We start from the raw sequence: 16,990 nt of genomic DNA, 5'->3' as shown, positions 1-16,990 counted from the left end.
AATCAGATAATCTCAATGCAATTTCCAATTAATTGGAAGGAAACTGTCAGTGAAAACCCCCTCACTTAGGTTACAAACACAGCAAGATAATTAAAAAAAAAAAGTGGAAAATCAATTGGACTGTTAAAAAAAAAATCCTTTACTTGAGTCAAAATGCAGCAGAAAGTACAGAAAGTAGCCAGTTTCAGATTTAGTTAAATCCATTTATCTCATCTCAATTGCTCTTACATGAGCACAATATTGCAATGGTTGTGTTGCAAGCACTGCAGGGGAATACTTGTTTAGGAATAGCGTGATCTTTTGTCAAGGCACAGGACTAGGAAGCAGGAGAGTTGAGTTCTACTCCCTTTCAAGCATAAATATTCTACAATAATTTTGGGCATGTGATTTATCCCCATTTAAATGAGGAGGAAATTCAGTCCAGAGGTTAATACCACCTCCCATAAGGGTGTTATAAAGCTCACAGTCACTACTCATTGTAAGATACTTGGAAACATTCTACTCTTGGAACGATTTCCACTGATCCGCACTTTGGATGAACTTTAGCCTGACATTCTTTCACAATGTCTTTGCAAAAGCAGCAAGTATTATACCCATATTGCAAAAGAGAAAGCTGTAGAGAAGTTAAATAATGTGCCCTGGGCACTCAGCAAGTCTGACAGAGTTGGGAAAAGAACCCAGAAATTCTGACTCCCACTTCCTTCCTGTATATGAAAAGAGGAAAGAGTGGTATGCTCCAACTTCCCCTCTGCTCCCAGCCCAGTTTTAATCACCTTTAGCAGTGTGAAGAAAGGTGGTTATGACAAATCCTATACCCAATCTGAGCACAACTCTAAGCATTAACTTGTGTCCCTTGATAAAAGCTCACCAACAACGTGGGCAGGGTTTGGGGAAAAGGGTATCTCCAGGAATTGTACCTCAGCAGTATCTGGAAAAATAAATTACAACACCAATCGTTTCCCCCCCCCACCCCCAACCCATGAACATTTTTAGAATGACAGATCCCTAAAGCAAAAGCAAGGGAACCTTAAAGGATGCTCCTAACTCTAGGCAGGTTGTATTTTGCACAAAAATCCACAAACCACGTTCCATGCTCTTCACATGGGTCAGAGCAAAAGGAAACAGCTAACAAGTGTGGATAAAGGAACACATTAGATCAAGAACAGGTCTATTCTGACAGTATAAATTTGGCTAAGTTCCTCCAGGATATTTTTGCCAGTTAGCATTTGAGGAAGTAAAAGCTGGAGTTTTTTAACTGCATGAACTTTCGGTGTCTCTTTCCAGCAAGATTCTGCCTTCACATTCTATGACTTCAGTCTTCAAAACCCCAGATGGATTGATTTATTTTAAAAAACACACAGTTTAAGATGTTTCCAGATCTTTTCAAATGCAATTTAAATTTCCCCCAAGGCAAGAAAAAGAAAAAAATCTTTGACAGGTTACTTAACAGCAAATGTAGCCAACTGATAAGATATAGCTGTTTATTAAACACACAAGCAGGCCCTCAAGCTGCAGCTATTAAAAAGGAAAGTAAAACCGATTTAGGAAACACATTTTCTAGCCTGGCCTGTGAGAGGCCTTCTTGTAGTTTCCTCTGCACTCGGATCAGGTAGTAGACCATGCATTATTTATGAATGGTTTCAATGGGATCTAATCCTGCAGTTCTTATGAATACTGAATAGAGAACCTTTTCTTCTCAAGAATGGTTGCAAAATTTAGTAATGTTTTAATGTAAGCCAGGCCTGACTGCATCTTCCTGTTCTCATGAATTAGAAGTTTAGGGTTTGTCTGAGTTCATGACCCAGCTTCTCTTTTTTACTCAATATAAAAGAAGACTTCCTCCCTGCCTTGTGTTCACCTCCTCACCTTCTCCAGAGAGGCCATTTTAACTTTTCCACTCCTGCTGTAATCCAGGTTTAGTGAAACTAATTTAGTACAAACTGGAGCATATAGGAGCGTAATTGGTTACATATGACCAATTACAGATTATTGCTGTGCAGGCAAGTAGATGGCTATACTTCAATATCCTCAAATCACAACACTACTGCTACCCCGGTGGAGCTGGTTGTGGGGCAGCATTTGGCAAATAAACCAGTGAAATGTGGTAGAATAGCAATCCTGAGCACTTCTAGTGAGAGATCTCATGAAACTTTTAGTAAGAGCCAAGATGTTAACCTTAGCGTCTCCCAGCTGAATTCCAACACAGTTATAATTACCTTCTGTCTACTTATTTATATGAATAGTCACAATGATGTAACCATTACTTTAACCTCTGAGGATAGGACAAGAAGCAATGGGCTTAAATTGAAGCAAGGGAGGTTTAGGTTGGACATTACGAAAAACTTCCTGTCAGGGTGGTTAAGCACTGGAATAAATTGCCCAGGGAGGTTGTGGAATCTCCATCATTGTCTAACCTGCTCTTAAAAATCTCCAAACACCTGTCAGGGATGGTCTAGATAATACTTAGCCCTACCCTGAGTGCAGGGAATTGGACTAGATGACCTCTCAAGTTCCCTTCTAGTTCTATGAGACTCTGGTGCATTGACACAATTAAACAATTAAAAAAACAAATACAGCTAGACTGGGCAGAGAGTCTGAGACATTCTCCACACACACTCTCCAAGCTGACACTACTCTTAGCACTGCCATGAAGAAAAGCAACATTAGATAGTTTCAGTAGAATGTGCTATTCTAAGGGCTTGTCTACATGGCCCCGCAGCACACACTACAGGGTACGAGTTGCAGCCTGCACTACAGTGTTGCGTTGTAACGGTCCCGTGCAGACCCTACTCGTGAGAACTAAAAGGTACCTAGTTTGTGTTAACATAGACCTGTTTCAAACAGGACTCTACAGTATGTTAACTCAAACTAGGTACCTTTTAGTTCGCACGAGCAGGGTCTACACAGGACCATTACAATGCAACACACATGCCTATAGTCTGCACTGTAGGGCCATGCAGACAAGCCCTTAGTTTCCTGCATTAGACCCCAATCCTGAAATTGGATCCACTAGTTCCAACCCTAGCACAGTCCTAATGGAGGCAACAGGGACCTGGATGTCAGAGGTGCTGAGTGCCCAACTCCAATTCAAGTCAATTGAAGCTATAGATATTCATCTCTTCTGAAACTCACAAGCAGAGGGGGGTGAGCTAGCAGATCCAATGGTGGGACTGGGAACGTCAACTATAACACAATGCTGCTGCATGCTCCTAAAGGATATGTCTTCATTCACTGCATATTGAGCCCAGGTGACTGGCACGTGGATTAGCCTAGCCCAGGTGCAAGCATCCGCACTGAAAAGCCCTACCGCAGTCACTGTATGCTCACTGGTGCTACGCTCCCTCCTGTGTCACACCTGGGCTTCTGCAGGCATATCCCATGGCTCTTTGTGCTACAGTAAGCAGAGTCATTCTAGGATTCTTTACCAGTGAATTGCAGGTGAATTGGGCTGTCCTAGGCACATGTGAAGGAATTGTGGGTGGGGACTGGAAGATTATCAGCCTTGAAGGGATTGAGCCCGTTTCCTGACCACAAAATGGGTGGGCCTTTGGGTACATTTACTGGCCTTAGGGTGCATTTACATTGCAGTTGGGAGCATGCTTCTCAGCTCCATTAGACGGACATGACCTAGATCTACTCGAGCTAGTACAGTATAAATAGGAATGTCGCCTGTGGTAGCCTGGGCTATCTGCCGGGAGTAAAAACCTGCCCAGACCCTCTGGGTACATACTCAAGCAGCTAGCAACACTGTTATTTCTAGCATGCTAACTCAAGAGGAGCTAGCAAGTCTCTGTCTACCTGAGCTAAGCAGCACACCCAAAGCAGCATGGGCAAACTTACCCTTCCTGAAAGCAGCACTTGGGCTTTAACCTCTACCCACAGGCTACAAAAGTGCTGTGAAGCTGAATGAGCATTGGTAAAGCACTTGGAGCAAGTCTGCCATGATAGGGAGGTTGAAGACAGAGACGTTTTTTTAAGAAGGGAAAAAGGGAAAGGAAAGGGACATCTTTTTATCATGGAGACACAACAGACCAGGAGCAAGATTTTTAATGGGACGGAGCAGAAAGGTGGTAAATATTTGCCTTTAAAACAAAAAATATGGACTGGTCATCCTAAGTGATTACATCTAGCAAGCATGCTTTGAATGAAGACTGTATAAAAGAGTATTAATTTTTCATGGTTTAGGCAGCAATAGAAATAATAGAAGAAAAACCTTAGTGAATTACTTTGAACAGACGACTTCAAGATTGTACCTATGGTTAGGTTAAAGTGATTAACTGCTTAAAAATACCATTCATTCCTAACGCGTATGGGCCTCAAACGAACAAACTTATCATTGCAGGGCTCCAAAACACTACTGCAAAGTGTAGTATCTTCCATCATTTTTAAGTGGAGGGGACAGGGCACTAAGTAGAGAGAAAATGGAGCTACTCTGTCTACCCTCCCAGTCAACACTGCGTCAGGTTGGCACGACAGTATATTTGGAAAGCTTACACCAGCACTGCAATGTTGCCACCTTTTAAGTCTGCATCATCACAAGTCTTGATATGTTTAATGCCTCTGCTCCTGGAGTTACAGGATTAGAAAGACTCTCAGGTTTTTAAAAGGGGGTAAGCCTTTAGCCCTCCTGGTTATTGAGAAAAGCTGGAAAATGTGACCACGCTAAAGACCTTTATTTTTTAAAATAAAGTCTCCTGATTTTTGGAGACACGGCTCATTAATTTTGAACACTTGGGGTTTGGCAGTATTGCCACTGTGTATGTATAAAGGGGACTTGAAGTCTGACTTTAATAAGAGGTGCCACAATTCTGAAGTCAATGGGCTCTGCATTTCTCACAAAAACAAATCCGGTCTTAACAAGCTTTCTGAGCTGTCAGAGTAGCACTAAGTTCATTCAAGGTTTTCAGACAGGTATCAAGGGTTATAACAAGACTAATTGCCAGGCAAGGATAGTTACCAATGAATTCAAAAGCCTCTTCGAAGTACTGCCTCAGATTCTGCTTGTTGCTGTCAGTGGCAGGGAGCCGCTTGTAGTTGAACAAGCCTTTCTCATAATGGTAGAGGGGGAGGTGGGTGGTCACGTTGATTATGTATCCTACGTTCATCCTCTGCATCTTCTCCAAGTCCTGAGCATCATGCTCATTTCCAAGGAAGAGGAACGGCAAGATGGGGGTCAGCTCGGCATTCTCTATGTCCGGAGTGGTGGGGATGGACTGAGGTAGTGTGGCCGGCACCGCAGATGCACCTCCTCCGCCTTCTGGGCACTCCTGAAGTTGGAGGGAGTTATCACAGAGGTTTTCGTGGTTCTGTTTAAAACTGCTGAGTCCACCTGAGAGAGAGAGTGTAAGGGCAGAGATTTCAGCTGGAGATTTATGAGGAATCTACCGCTCACATGAGAGAACTACTCACATACGTACATTTCTTCAACTCTGCACTATGCCTGAGGGTTTGCTTCCTCAGAGCAGGTTTTCAGCACACAGTGGTAAAAGTGCCTGATCCCCATCAATGCCATTGCTTACGTTTTTGCTACCACCATTGCAGCTGTACCATTGGTAACAGCTGCTGCAATACATCCCAAACATGACTTATTTTTATTTTTTAGTATAGACAAGATATATCAGGGAAGAAGTTAATAGTCAAACGTGTTTCCATGCAACACATCAGTACACAGTTGCACCCCATATGGCTGGGGCTTCTAATTTTGTGGGGTGAGAGAAAGTAGTTATCTGAACAAAGCTGTACAACAAGTTGAATCACTTTGCTTTAAATTGTAGGGTGGGAGGGTTAAACATTTGAACTAGAATATACAAGTCTTAACTTTATCTGTTCAAGTTCTTCACTGATCTGTGCAGCAGAGATAGCCCGGCACAGCATGACATTTTTCCTCATGAAAATGTTAACAAATGGAGGGAAACATAATCCATTAATACTTCATACCAGGCAATAGAGTAGCGAAGTTTTGTTTTTTTAAAAGACTGTATTCCTCATAAAAATGATCACAGTCGAGGAGCTCACTAACATGTGGCAAACAGCAGCCCCACTTTTTCTGCCTAGAGTAGCTGCAAATATGCAACGACATTTATTATTTTTAGGACATTAATAACTGTGAGGAAGTGGACCAGGGGAAAACCAGTTTAAGTTACACTTCCCCTGTGTATCCTATTATACTGTGGGATTTTAAAGCAGCATTTTCTTTTCAAGTGGGTGGCACCACAAAACACTAGATGAAAAGCAGAATCGTTTTTAAAATTCTTTCTACACCTCATTCCACGATGACATCAGCTCCAGGCTCCCCACCTGCCTGGTTTCCATAGCAATTACACAAAGACATACAATGACATCAGTTGGCATGACATTAGCTCTTTGAGTGCAAACAATACTAGAAGAACTACTTTGTTTAAGACCTTTGGTACAACTGTGTTCTTGGGAGTCAATGATGTAATGCTAACAGGTGGCTTGGGACCGCCTTTGCCTCACTGGAGGGGGGAGAGGGGAGGAAGACAAAAAGGAGATATGTATACAGAAGGGATATCTTTGTAAGATTATGTGTTTAATGTTTTACTGAGGCCATATGGAGTACCATGCAGCCAATATTTTGAAACCGTCAAAATGTAAGGATTCAAATGCACGTAGTTAAATCTAAGCCAAAAAAAAAAAAAAAAAAAAATCAGGAGAAAGACATAAAAAGCTTACCAGAAAGAGCTGCACTGACCAAAATAAATGCTTAAGAGTTATCATCTTGCTAACTTTATTAAGCTTAAAAAGAAGAAAGTATGTGGCTGCTTAATACACATAAAATACTTTGGTAATTTGCTGCTAGGAGAAGATTTTAAAAATATGGAAACCTAAACATACTATCATATTGACAGGCTTTGTTCTTCATTTGCTGATAAGTTTCTTATTTTGTCTAGGACCCCCAACAGAGTTAGCAAGCTGTAATACACTTCTCCTACCCCTAAGCCCCCCCCAACTCACACATTATCTTCAGGGGTATTAAACACTTCTCTCAACAGTTCCAGGACAAAACAAATGTGCAAAGCAAACCTCAGATAAGATCTCTGCTCAGGAGGTTATTTGAAAGGGGAAGTGGATGAAGGAAGGGGGAAAGGGGGTAAGGGGGGGAATGCAAACGTGGTTTAAACTGTCCAGTGAAGAGAGAGAGCTTTAAGGAGTTGTGGCTCAAACACATTTTTTACTGTTCTGATAAAGGAACATGGATTTTTAAAAGTAAAAGGTAAAGATGGACCAGATATCAGAAACATTCTCTAAATGACTTTCAATTTCAGAAGAGATTGGGAGTGAGGGTTAAGCAAGAGGGTTAAGTGTTTGAATCCATATACCTGGATCCAAACTCACTCCCAAGATTTTGGTTCTGATAAGATCCAAAATCCTCAGTCCGCACAAGAGAACAGCTCTTTTTGAGCTACTTTGGCTCAAGATGGTAAAGTCTCATGAGTAGGACCCTACCAAATTCAGTCAATTTTGGTCAATTTCAGCCATAGGATTTTTAAAATAGTCAATTTCATGTTTTGAGATGTTTACATCTAGAAATTTCACAATATTGTCACTGTGGGGGTCCTGACCCCAAAAGGGGGTTGTCATGGGATTGCCAGCCTCATTTCTGCTCTGAAGGCAGCAGCTGCAGAGCCTCCTGCACCCAGGGGAGATTCCTGGAGATGGGTCTGATCTCCACCACCAAGAGCAGCTCTGCAGGGGAAGAGGAAGTCCCATCCCTCCCCAGCCCAGCTGGGACTAGCAACTTGAGCCCAGTGCATAGCAGAGCCCCCTGCTGGTGTACCCCCAGCCCTCCCCTCCCTTACAAATAGCTAGCTTTTATGGGGGAGATCCAATTTCACGGTCCACAACATGTTTTTCACAGCCATGAATTTGGTAGGGCCTTACTCCTGTGATAGCTCTCAAAAGGACACCTCCATCAAACTGTAACCCCATCCTGATGCAGCCTTTAATGTAGCCTAAAACCAAATGCGAATTCTGGTCACCACAGCGCCTCGAATTTGGAGGCTGCTTTACACAGTATGGACGAGTAATTACATTCTAAATATTGTTTTATGTTGCAGTAGCAACCAAAATGTGCTAACACTCTCCAAACACTGCCCCGCCCCAAAGAACATGCATTCTCAACAACGCTGCCAGACTCCCCACACCTTTGCATGTGGCATTCCCTATCTCCCACCCCCATTTAATTGCAATGGAAGAGGGGTGGGAGTAAGAAGCCTAGCCTCTTCGTCTCTTAGAAGCAGGGATGTTTGTGGGGGTGGAGGAGGTTAGGGTAATGGCAGAGCAGGCCGGTGAGACCTGGGGGGAGAAGGGAAAAAAAAAAAAAAAAAAAAAAAAGGACTGGAGAGTCCAGAGCAGCCTCCCCAACTCTGCGTCCCCCTCCCGCCCCTGCCACCTCACCCATCCTGTTGCCCAGTCTCTGTTCCCTCCTTCTTGGCTCCTTGCCTCCCTCGGTGGAGGGAGACACCAAACCACCCAACTGCAGCAACCACCCCCTCCTCCTCAGCACTTCTTGCCAGTTTGAAAGGAGCAGGTGGAAGCAGAGAGTGAGAGACAATATGAATGTCTGAAATTCCTCTGCAAGAGCAGCACCTGATGGCTAGGAGCAGAAACTGCAGGGCAACCCCCAGACAAACATTCCAACAAGGCTGCCAGGCAGTGGGGTAGGGCTGCTGGATAGACCAATGGCATCCAAGAAGCCTGAAGCTTATTATCTCTTCCAGCAGGGGAAAGAGAAACATAACATACAAACAAAATGACAGTAGCCACCTCACTGATTAGGTGCATGTTTCCTCTTTGGCTGGCTTTGGGGGGGGTGGGGGGGGGGTTAAAGAAATTATCCAAGCACAATAGCTATCCAAAGCACATTTCAGAGTGCACGTTCCCCAAGCAGTGAATGCAGTGTGCACATTAATAGACATTTTTAAAATATGCACACTTGGAGACAGGAACGAAGAGGCAGTAGATGATAATGCAAATGCTTATGAACCATGCAGTGAGGTGAACTGAGAGAAGAAAGGAGGGAATTTGATATGAGATTAGTTAGGCTCTCTTTACTAGAGACATTAACTTGGCAGTGCCCACATCAGACACCCTAACAAGCACCCTAGCAAGCATTTTAGGGAGAAACAGTTAAAGAGAAGGCTCCCCTTCATAAAAGTAAAGGTAACTCAATAGATTTTCTATAAAATGAATTTACAATCTCTTACTATGTTTTTCTACAGCACTTAGCACAAGGAGGCCATGATCCAAGTGGGTTGTTTGGCACTACATGTAATTTAAACATGTACTTTGTGAATACATCAGAATGCAATTTATTCCACTCGCTTGCTGGAATAATAAAATATATGTATCACAAATGACTTTCCTGAGGTCCAGAGTCAAGATGGGGTCCCCATCTGCCTGTGTGTACATATAACCACTAGAGCTTTTAGTGGATTAGTATTCCTTCAGAGGATGGCTGTTATCCCAGAATTTAAAGTCTATGCTCATGGGAGAGAAGGAAAAAATATATATATACACAACCACAACCCCAAGAAAAGGAAAGGTCAATACTGACCTACAGCAGGTCTGTCTAGATTGGATGTTCCAAACTTAGTGGTGACAAGGACTTCACCGTGTCACTCCTATCAGGGAAAGACCTTAAGGAAACTTGGATGGTGGGAGGGAGGGACATTCCAAAGGCTCACTTTTTTAGCTGTAGGAGGATCTATGGGTGACACTAATGTGTTCTGTTACACTGTACTTCCAAACTTCCCAGGTCATGGCACAAGAATGAGAAGTGCCCTGAAGAGGGAGGTGAAGGTTGAGAAGACTCACAAAAGGAAATGCATCATTATACAAAAAGTAAGCTGCACATTAAAAGAAAGTTTAAAACAGCTAATAGTAGCATTATACAACATACTCAAGTCCAGATGCGCAATCCTCAACTATAAGAACAAAAACAAAACAGGTTTGTTGGCATGGGAGTCCATTTCTGAGGCACTGCTGAAGAGATAGCTATAAAGATCTAGAGACTGTAGATCTAGAGTACCTTGTTCCATGAGAGGTCTGATTGAAGTCAGTGAAATATTCTGGTAGAAAACACACACACCTATAAGAGCAACTATGGCCCATTTTGATAAGACTGTAGATCTCCTAGGCTGAGTATTATGTAGCTGCAAACACCATGTTGCAGATTGTATCCACTTACCTGCCTGTGATGAAAAGTGTAACTTCAGCCTATTGCAGTCAGATGCTACATTGCAAGCATTTATGCAGAGATAAGGATGAAACTGCTTGCACTTTCACCCTAAAGTGGCCAACGAGCAGATTTTCAAGGGTCTGAGCACACCCAAATCTAACTGAAGCCAGTAGGTTCTGTGGGTGTGCAGGGCATCTGGAAAACCCAGGTATTTATTTAATGAAGACTGGAATCAAGGAAGCAATACTCTTAATGACAGGCAGGCTGGCCTGTCATCTATAAAGCAAGATAATTCAGAAGCCAGAGTATTCTTGTAGTCACTGATGCAAGCAGCCAGAGATTTGTGCCATCATGACTACATCTGAAATACTTCCCCCACTGTATGACAAGTTCCACTGAACTGCTCTGCCACACCTGCTAGTAAATAGAGACAGAGCACAAACCGTGTCCTGAGAGATCAAAACTTTTATGAAGCTGAACAGTGCAAGTCATACTAAGTCAGCACCATACCCTCCAGCTACCAATAACAACTTGTTCCGTTCTGCATATGGAAGATCTGTTTGTAAGTGTCTAGCTTACTTTATTCTAATAGTAACAAAGTCCTTGTTGCTAGGTTGTGGTCTCTGGAGATCAGCTGCATACCAGTTTCAACTTATTGAAACCACTGAGGATCACCTGGTTGGCGAAAAAACAGGGACAGGTAGATCCATGGAAACTTGAGCCACAGCAGTTTTTAAAAAAGAAAAAAAAAAGTAGACTAGCTTGAGTTGTAACAATGTTACAGACATTCAGTGGGTCTATTCTGTAATCACCACGGGGGGTGATTATTATATTGTATGCAGCAGACACAAAATGGTCTCATATAGCAGAGATCTGCTAATCAGCTTTTAGTAGGAGCTATGAAATCTTTACTGGCAGAATCATCTGCAAGATCAAGAATTAAGAGTGACTTCATTCTATGAAAAATCACTAAACAGTCTATCTTAAAGAGCTAGGATATGCAGCTACCCCCATGCGACATCTGTACTCTCTAAAGAAAAACTAAAGAATATTTTTGCTGACCTACAGTTGATGCATATCTTTAAGTTCTAATTTTAACAGGCACCGTATGTTCCTGTTGTGTCAAAAATACGTTCCTGTTTTGTAATGCATCACACAGACTGTAGATGTGATGTCCTCATTTAGACAGAACATGTGACCCTCTAGTGACAAACAGACCTTTTACATATCTACCCTAGATTATAATAAAACAACAAAATTTCATTAGATAAAAGCGAAGACTATAGGAAAATATTGGCTAAGGCCACATTCTGTCTATATCTTCTTTTCAGATTTGCTCCAGCCAAAGTATTCCACTCTAACTGAAAGATTACAGCAGAGCAGAATAAAGTAGTACTGAGTAATTCACTAAAGACTTTAATGTTGTTTTTTTTTAAAAAAAAAAAAGCAGCCCACTTAAGAACACACACCAAATCTGGACTTTTAACCAAAATTCTGTACTGTCTAAAATTAAATAAGAGTTTTCAGCAGGTAACATTTTGGGCATACCAGGAGCAATAATATGGCTGTATTGCAACATGCACCAAGGACACTTTGGATTTGTGCAAGTACAGCCTGTTCCTTTAAACCTGTGACCTCATTTATTTGTATTACTGCAGAAAAGCCAGAAGCAACAGCTGATGACAGTCTCATGTATTTTTCCACTAATACAACCATTAAACTGCTTTTGTGTTATTAATGAACAGGTGATTTTATGTCAAGCTGATTCAAAGTGCAGGATGATTCAAGAGAAAGTCAATCTGACTTTCTCACACACACACACAAACACACACACAGTGGGATATGTATTGCACTGTTTAATTTTAGTCTGTCCACACTATATCTAAAACTACACTAGCATCAAAAATGTCCCAGACCTGTTGGAAAAGTCTTTACCTTCCTCCATCCCAAGAACCACACTAGCAAAATAATGCTTGAGACTGGCTTCCAAGGTCATTTATGACAGTTCTAGGACTGTTTTCATAATTATCTGTATGCCCGGGGAGTCAGAGTCATTCTGTGGGGAGGGCTGAATTCTGGTTTTAATTATGATCTGGGGCACAAGTTTAGGACTGGAGTTCACAAAGGATTGGCCCCAGAGCCACTAAGATTTGTATATCAAAGATACGTCTCTATGTAATAACAAATAATAAATAGGGAACTAAAATTTAGTAAGTACCCTGTTGCGTCACAGAGCATTACTCAATGGAGAAAACATGCTCATCTTATTGACCACTGCTATTCCTGACCTTTGTTCCTCTTCCTTCTGGTCTTGATTCCTTTCTCTTTGGGATAGTCCACATGCAGGAAGTGCTTTGATTTAACTAAATTGGCTCATCTCCTTTGTGTGGGCATCCTTAAAATTGGTTTAAGAACAGCTAAAATTGATTCAGCTTAATTGGGTAAGAAACCAAAACAAGTTCAATTGATTTTAGCCACTTAAACCAATTTAAGGATAGGATTGCATTGACTATGCAAGGGAGTAGAACCAGTTTCTTCCTACATGTAGACCAATCTTTTGTCTCTCTCATCCATTCACCTTTCCGCATTTTCCCTCCCCTGTAACAATTCTCAGTTCTTCTTCTCCTCCTCCTCTACCACGAATGTCCGGAGCTTCCCTCCCAATCCCTTTAGCAATGAAGTAGTTAATATTGACATTTAAAGAACTGACACCTCCAGTAAGATGAATGGAGGCTGTGGGAGTTCAGGCCTCTCCAAGCCTTTTTCCCCAGACTGTTTGCAGACAGACAAAAACACGGCTGCAGATAACCTTCCACACATGAATCAAGTGTAATCTTCACAGGCCCAGGGGCAGAAATTGGAAGGGAATTTTTTTTAAAACGAAAGCTTAGATTCTACAGAATCTGATGTGTCCATATCTTGCATGATAGAGACTAGTCAGATCCAGCCTACAAGGCTAGAGTTTGACACCACTGCCAGGAAAGTGGTTACAAATATGCTAGTGTAAGTGGGGGAATAGTCCCGCTATTGTGGGGAACTTTCCTGGCTTCTGCACTAACCCGGTAAAATGGTCTAGCGAAAGGATCTGAGTCCTCGCTCCCACTTCCTTTACCCAGAGGCCTCCCTGCCCTTGAAGGCCCTCCTTCCACTCTCCTGTCTGGCAGGGTCCTCCTAACTCCAACAAGGCTGGGCCCAGGATTCCTCGGCGGCTCGACCCCCAACCCTGCTGCAGTCACCTACGACGGGGCTAGGGTGTCCCCACTTCAGGGTACTCTCTCTGCACTGGGCACTTCTCTGACCCACGGATTATTACATATAATTTGAAGCAATTGCAAGTTATTTAATCAACAATTAATTTTAAAAAGAATAAGCGGAAATGGGAAAGGTTAAAGGAAACACATCAGCCTACTCTGTGGCAGGGAACATAACAAACAGTGTCTCTGGAATGTCAGGGCAGTTCACAGTCTGTTCCTTTTAAGTCCCAGGCCTCCTTCTCAGGTCCTGGCTGTGCTGCAGAGATGCTGCGGGTTGGACCCTCCCTCTGGTGGTGGCCACAGGCTGTAGGTCGCAGGGCCCTTTTTCCCAGCGTTGCCCCCGCCCAGTCGGGGTTACCAGTCCCCCTTTGAGTCTGGCCTGCAGAGCCTCCTGGCTGAGGCATCTCCCTGTGCTGGGCCCACTGCCCATGGTCCCCACGCGCTCCCCCCAGTTGCTCACGACACCCGGCTTTGGACTGCTGCAGCCCCAGCTCCAGCTCCACTCTACCTCAGAATGGCTGCTGCTCTGCCTCCAGCTTCTCTGGCCCCTCTGGCTCTGGTTGCTACAGCTCTCCTCCCAGGACAGGTCTGCTCCACAGGCTGCTTCTGTGACTCTGCTCCCAGCACTGACTTGCTCCATGGGCTGCTTTTCTGGCCCCTCTGGCTCTGGTTGCTGCAGCTCTCCTCCCAGGGAGGATCTACTCTCTCTGGGCTGTGCCTCTGACTTTGGGGCTGCAGCTCTGCTCCCAGGACAGGATCTGCTCTCTCTGGGCTGCTTTTCTGGTCCCTCTGGATCTAGCACAGCTCCGCTCCCCAGCTTAGCTTGGGCCCCTGCTTTCTCCTTAGCTTGGCCCCACTCTGTCTGACCCACGCAATTCCAGCTCACATGGAGGATGGGACCTCCCTGGCTTCCTGACTCCCTGCCCGCCCTGTCATTCAGGCTGACCTGGAGCATTGGCCTCTCTCCATTGTTCCTGGGGACTGTCAGTCTCAGTGTCCTGATTCCCCATCGACCCTTCCCCTTTGAGCACTGGGAGCTAGCAACTAAAACACCCCCACTGAATGTTAGTAAGGGGGCAACAGTCCCCGTCAAGGTTCCTTCCCCACTTTGCTGAGCCTTTGCCTTCTCCATCTTCAGTACATGTTTCCTCTTTTTCCCTTGCCTCCATAGCTCTCCTGTGGGCAGCCTCTTGGGTTTTCTCTGCCTCCATAGCTGCTCTCCTGTGGGCAGCCTCTTGGGTTTTTTCTGCCTCTTTCGCTGCCTCCAGTTCTCTCCTGTGGGCAGCCTCCCTTTCCTCCTCAGCATACTTCCATTCTTTTTCTTTTACCTCCATAGCTCTCCTATGGGCAGCCTCTTTGGCTTTTTCCGCCTTGGATTCTGTCATCTTAGCCTCTCTATTTTTAACTAACTTTACACCCAAGAGTTAGAAAGAAAAAAAACTGGCTTGTAAATTTTTGTACTGTAATGCGATACCTATGTTCTCTGATAGCTATTCTCAGCCTACAGAAAAATCCTCTAGCTGCTCTTAGCTTAAAAAAAAAAAAAAAAAAAAAAACAAGAACAAAAACAAAACCAAAAAACGCTTCTTCAGGTCTGTGAAAAACTTGTGAATTTCCCTGCAGGAGGTTAACTACCCTGCCTTGAGGTAGAGAAAACTCCAGCTCAAAAAAGACAAATCTTTTTGTTATGCTTGCTACTTTGGCCCCCAGGCAGAGACAAAAGAACTCTAACTGCTTCCAGCTTAAAACCTGCTTTCAAGCAGCCCAAAGGAAAAAAAAGTCCTTTTAAAATCCTACTGTGCTTCTGGTTCAAAATGATCCCACCACTGCCACCATGTCAAGGTTCCTTCCCCACAAGGGTCTGTCTGTGTGATGCTTTTGCTGGGAACAGATCAGGAATGCTCTTCAGAACTCCTGTAAAAAGTTAGTAAGCAATCTAGCTAGAAATGCAATAGATTTTCTTTTGTTTAAACGGCTGGTAAATAAGCTGTGCTGAATGGAATTTATATTCCTGTTTTTGTGTCTTTTTGTAACTGAAGGTTTTGCCTAGAGGGATTCTCTATGTTTGGAATCTGATTACCCTGTAAGGTATTTACCATCCTGATTTTACAGAGGTGATTCTTTTACTTTTTCTTTAATTAAAATTCTCCTTTTAAGAACCTGATTCCTTTTTCATTGTGCTTAAGATCCAAGGGTTTGGGTCTGTGTTCACCTACGCAAATTGGTGAGGATTTTTAATCAAGCCTTCCCCAGGAAAGGTGGTGTAGGGCTTGAGGGATATTCGGGGGTGGGGGGGGAAAGACGTCTCCAAGTGGGCTCTTTCCCTGTTCTTTGTTTAACACGCTTGGTGGCGGCAGCATAGGGTTCAAGGACAAGGCAAAGTTTGAACCTTGAGGAAGTTTTTAACCTAAGCTGGTAAAAATAAGCTTAGGGGCTCTTTCATGCAGGTCCCCACATTTGTACCCTAGAGTTCAGAGTGGGGAAGGAACTTTGACAGGCCCCCTTACACTAGCAACACCTGAGCTGCAATGCAGCCCCTTTCCACTGGGCTGCTGGTACAAAAGCAGAGCCAATGCCAGCATCAGCAGCCACAAGACAATTACCCCAGCATAGGGGATTCTACAGTGGCATACAGCTAGACAGCAGTCCCTATCCCTGTTGCTGGAAAGGGGGATGTGGTGAGGGTTTATTTACACCCTTGTGATCCTTAAGTCCTCATGCATTTGGCAGTAGCATTAATTTACTCACCCCCCAGTTGCACTTGGCAATCCTTGATCTCATAGTTGGCCACCATGTTTAAATATTGTTGCTGCTACCACAGTTTCAGCCATAGTGGGAACACGGCTCTACTGTCATCGACACCCCACCCTTTTCAGTCAGAGGGTCAAACATTTCACAGTGGGGCGACAATCAATACTTGGAGGCTTATTCTCGGTCCTGTTCCACTCCCTTCACAGCCCTCTGGGTGGTGCAAGAGTGGAAACTGCCCTCAATTCCTCCATCAGGCATAGAGCTAGCAGTCAGCCTCCCCACCTTGCTCCCCTACCACAGCCCCTTGTGCAAGGAGTAGGTTGAGAACAGGGAAGGAGAACCCCTGGGGCAGAGAATCAGGGACATGAAACTGGTTGTTCTCCTCAGGTTCTCCTCCCTTCTCCCCTCCTGGGCTGTCCTAGGGAGTGATGCTGGGAAGGCAGCCATCCTTTGTTAGTTCCTCCACTAGGTTCCAGCAAAGCCAAGCAAACACCTATCCTGCTCTGTCTGAGGCTCTCAGCCATGCAAGTAAACAGGCAATGCACCAGGCAGAGCTACTCTCTCCACCCTCCTGGGCAATACAGCAGGCAGCCACTCTGGGAGGTGCTGAGCAGCTGTAGCAAGGACGAGACAGCAGCTCCTCAGAGTGCTTCTGGCTTACATCAAAGCTGTCCCTGAGGCTTCAGGGGAAGCAGTAGGTAGCTCTGCCTCCCACAATTATCCCATATTGACAAGGCTGATTCAAAACACTTCAGATTAAGGGCAGGATTTCCTGCCATCAAAT

General features: G+C 43.9%; 1 protein-coding gene across 1 annotated transcript in view; it reads right to left on the bottom strand.

The window, feature by feature from the left end:
* Positions 1-16,990, bottom strand: part of DUSP10 (dual specificity phosphatase 10) — a 38,629-nt gene that overhangs the window by 2,185 nt on the left and 19,454 nt on the right. The window contains exon 3 of the mRNA XM_077813730.1: positions 4,958-5,329. Coding sequence (XP_077669856.1) covers positions 4,958-5,329 — 372 coding nt within the window. The remainder of the gene's footprint in view (positions 1-4,957; positions 5,330-16,990) is intronic.

Source organism: Eretmochelys imbricata, chromosome 3 (genome assembly GCF_965152235.1).
Source record: "Eretmochelys imbricata isolate rEreImb1 chromosome 3, rEreImb1.hap1, whole genome shotgun sequence".
In the NCBI taxonomy this organism is placed as follows: Eukaryota; Metazoa; Chordata; order Testudines; family Cheloniidae; genus Eretmochelys; species Eretmochelys imbricata.
The sequence above is the reverse complement of the archived record's forward strand: the minus strand, read 5'-3'. Positions and strand labels throughout refer to the sequence as shown.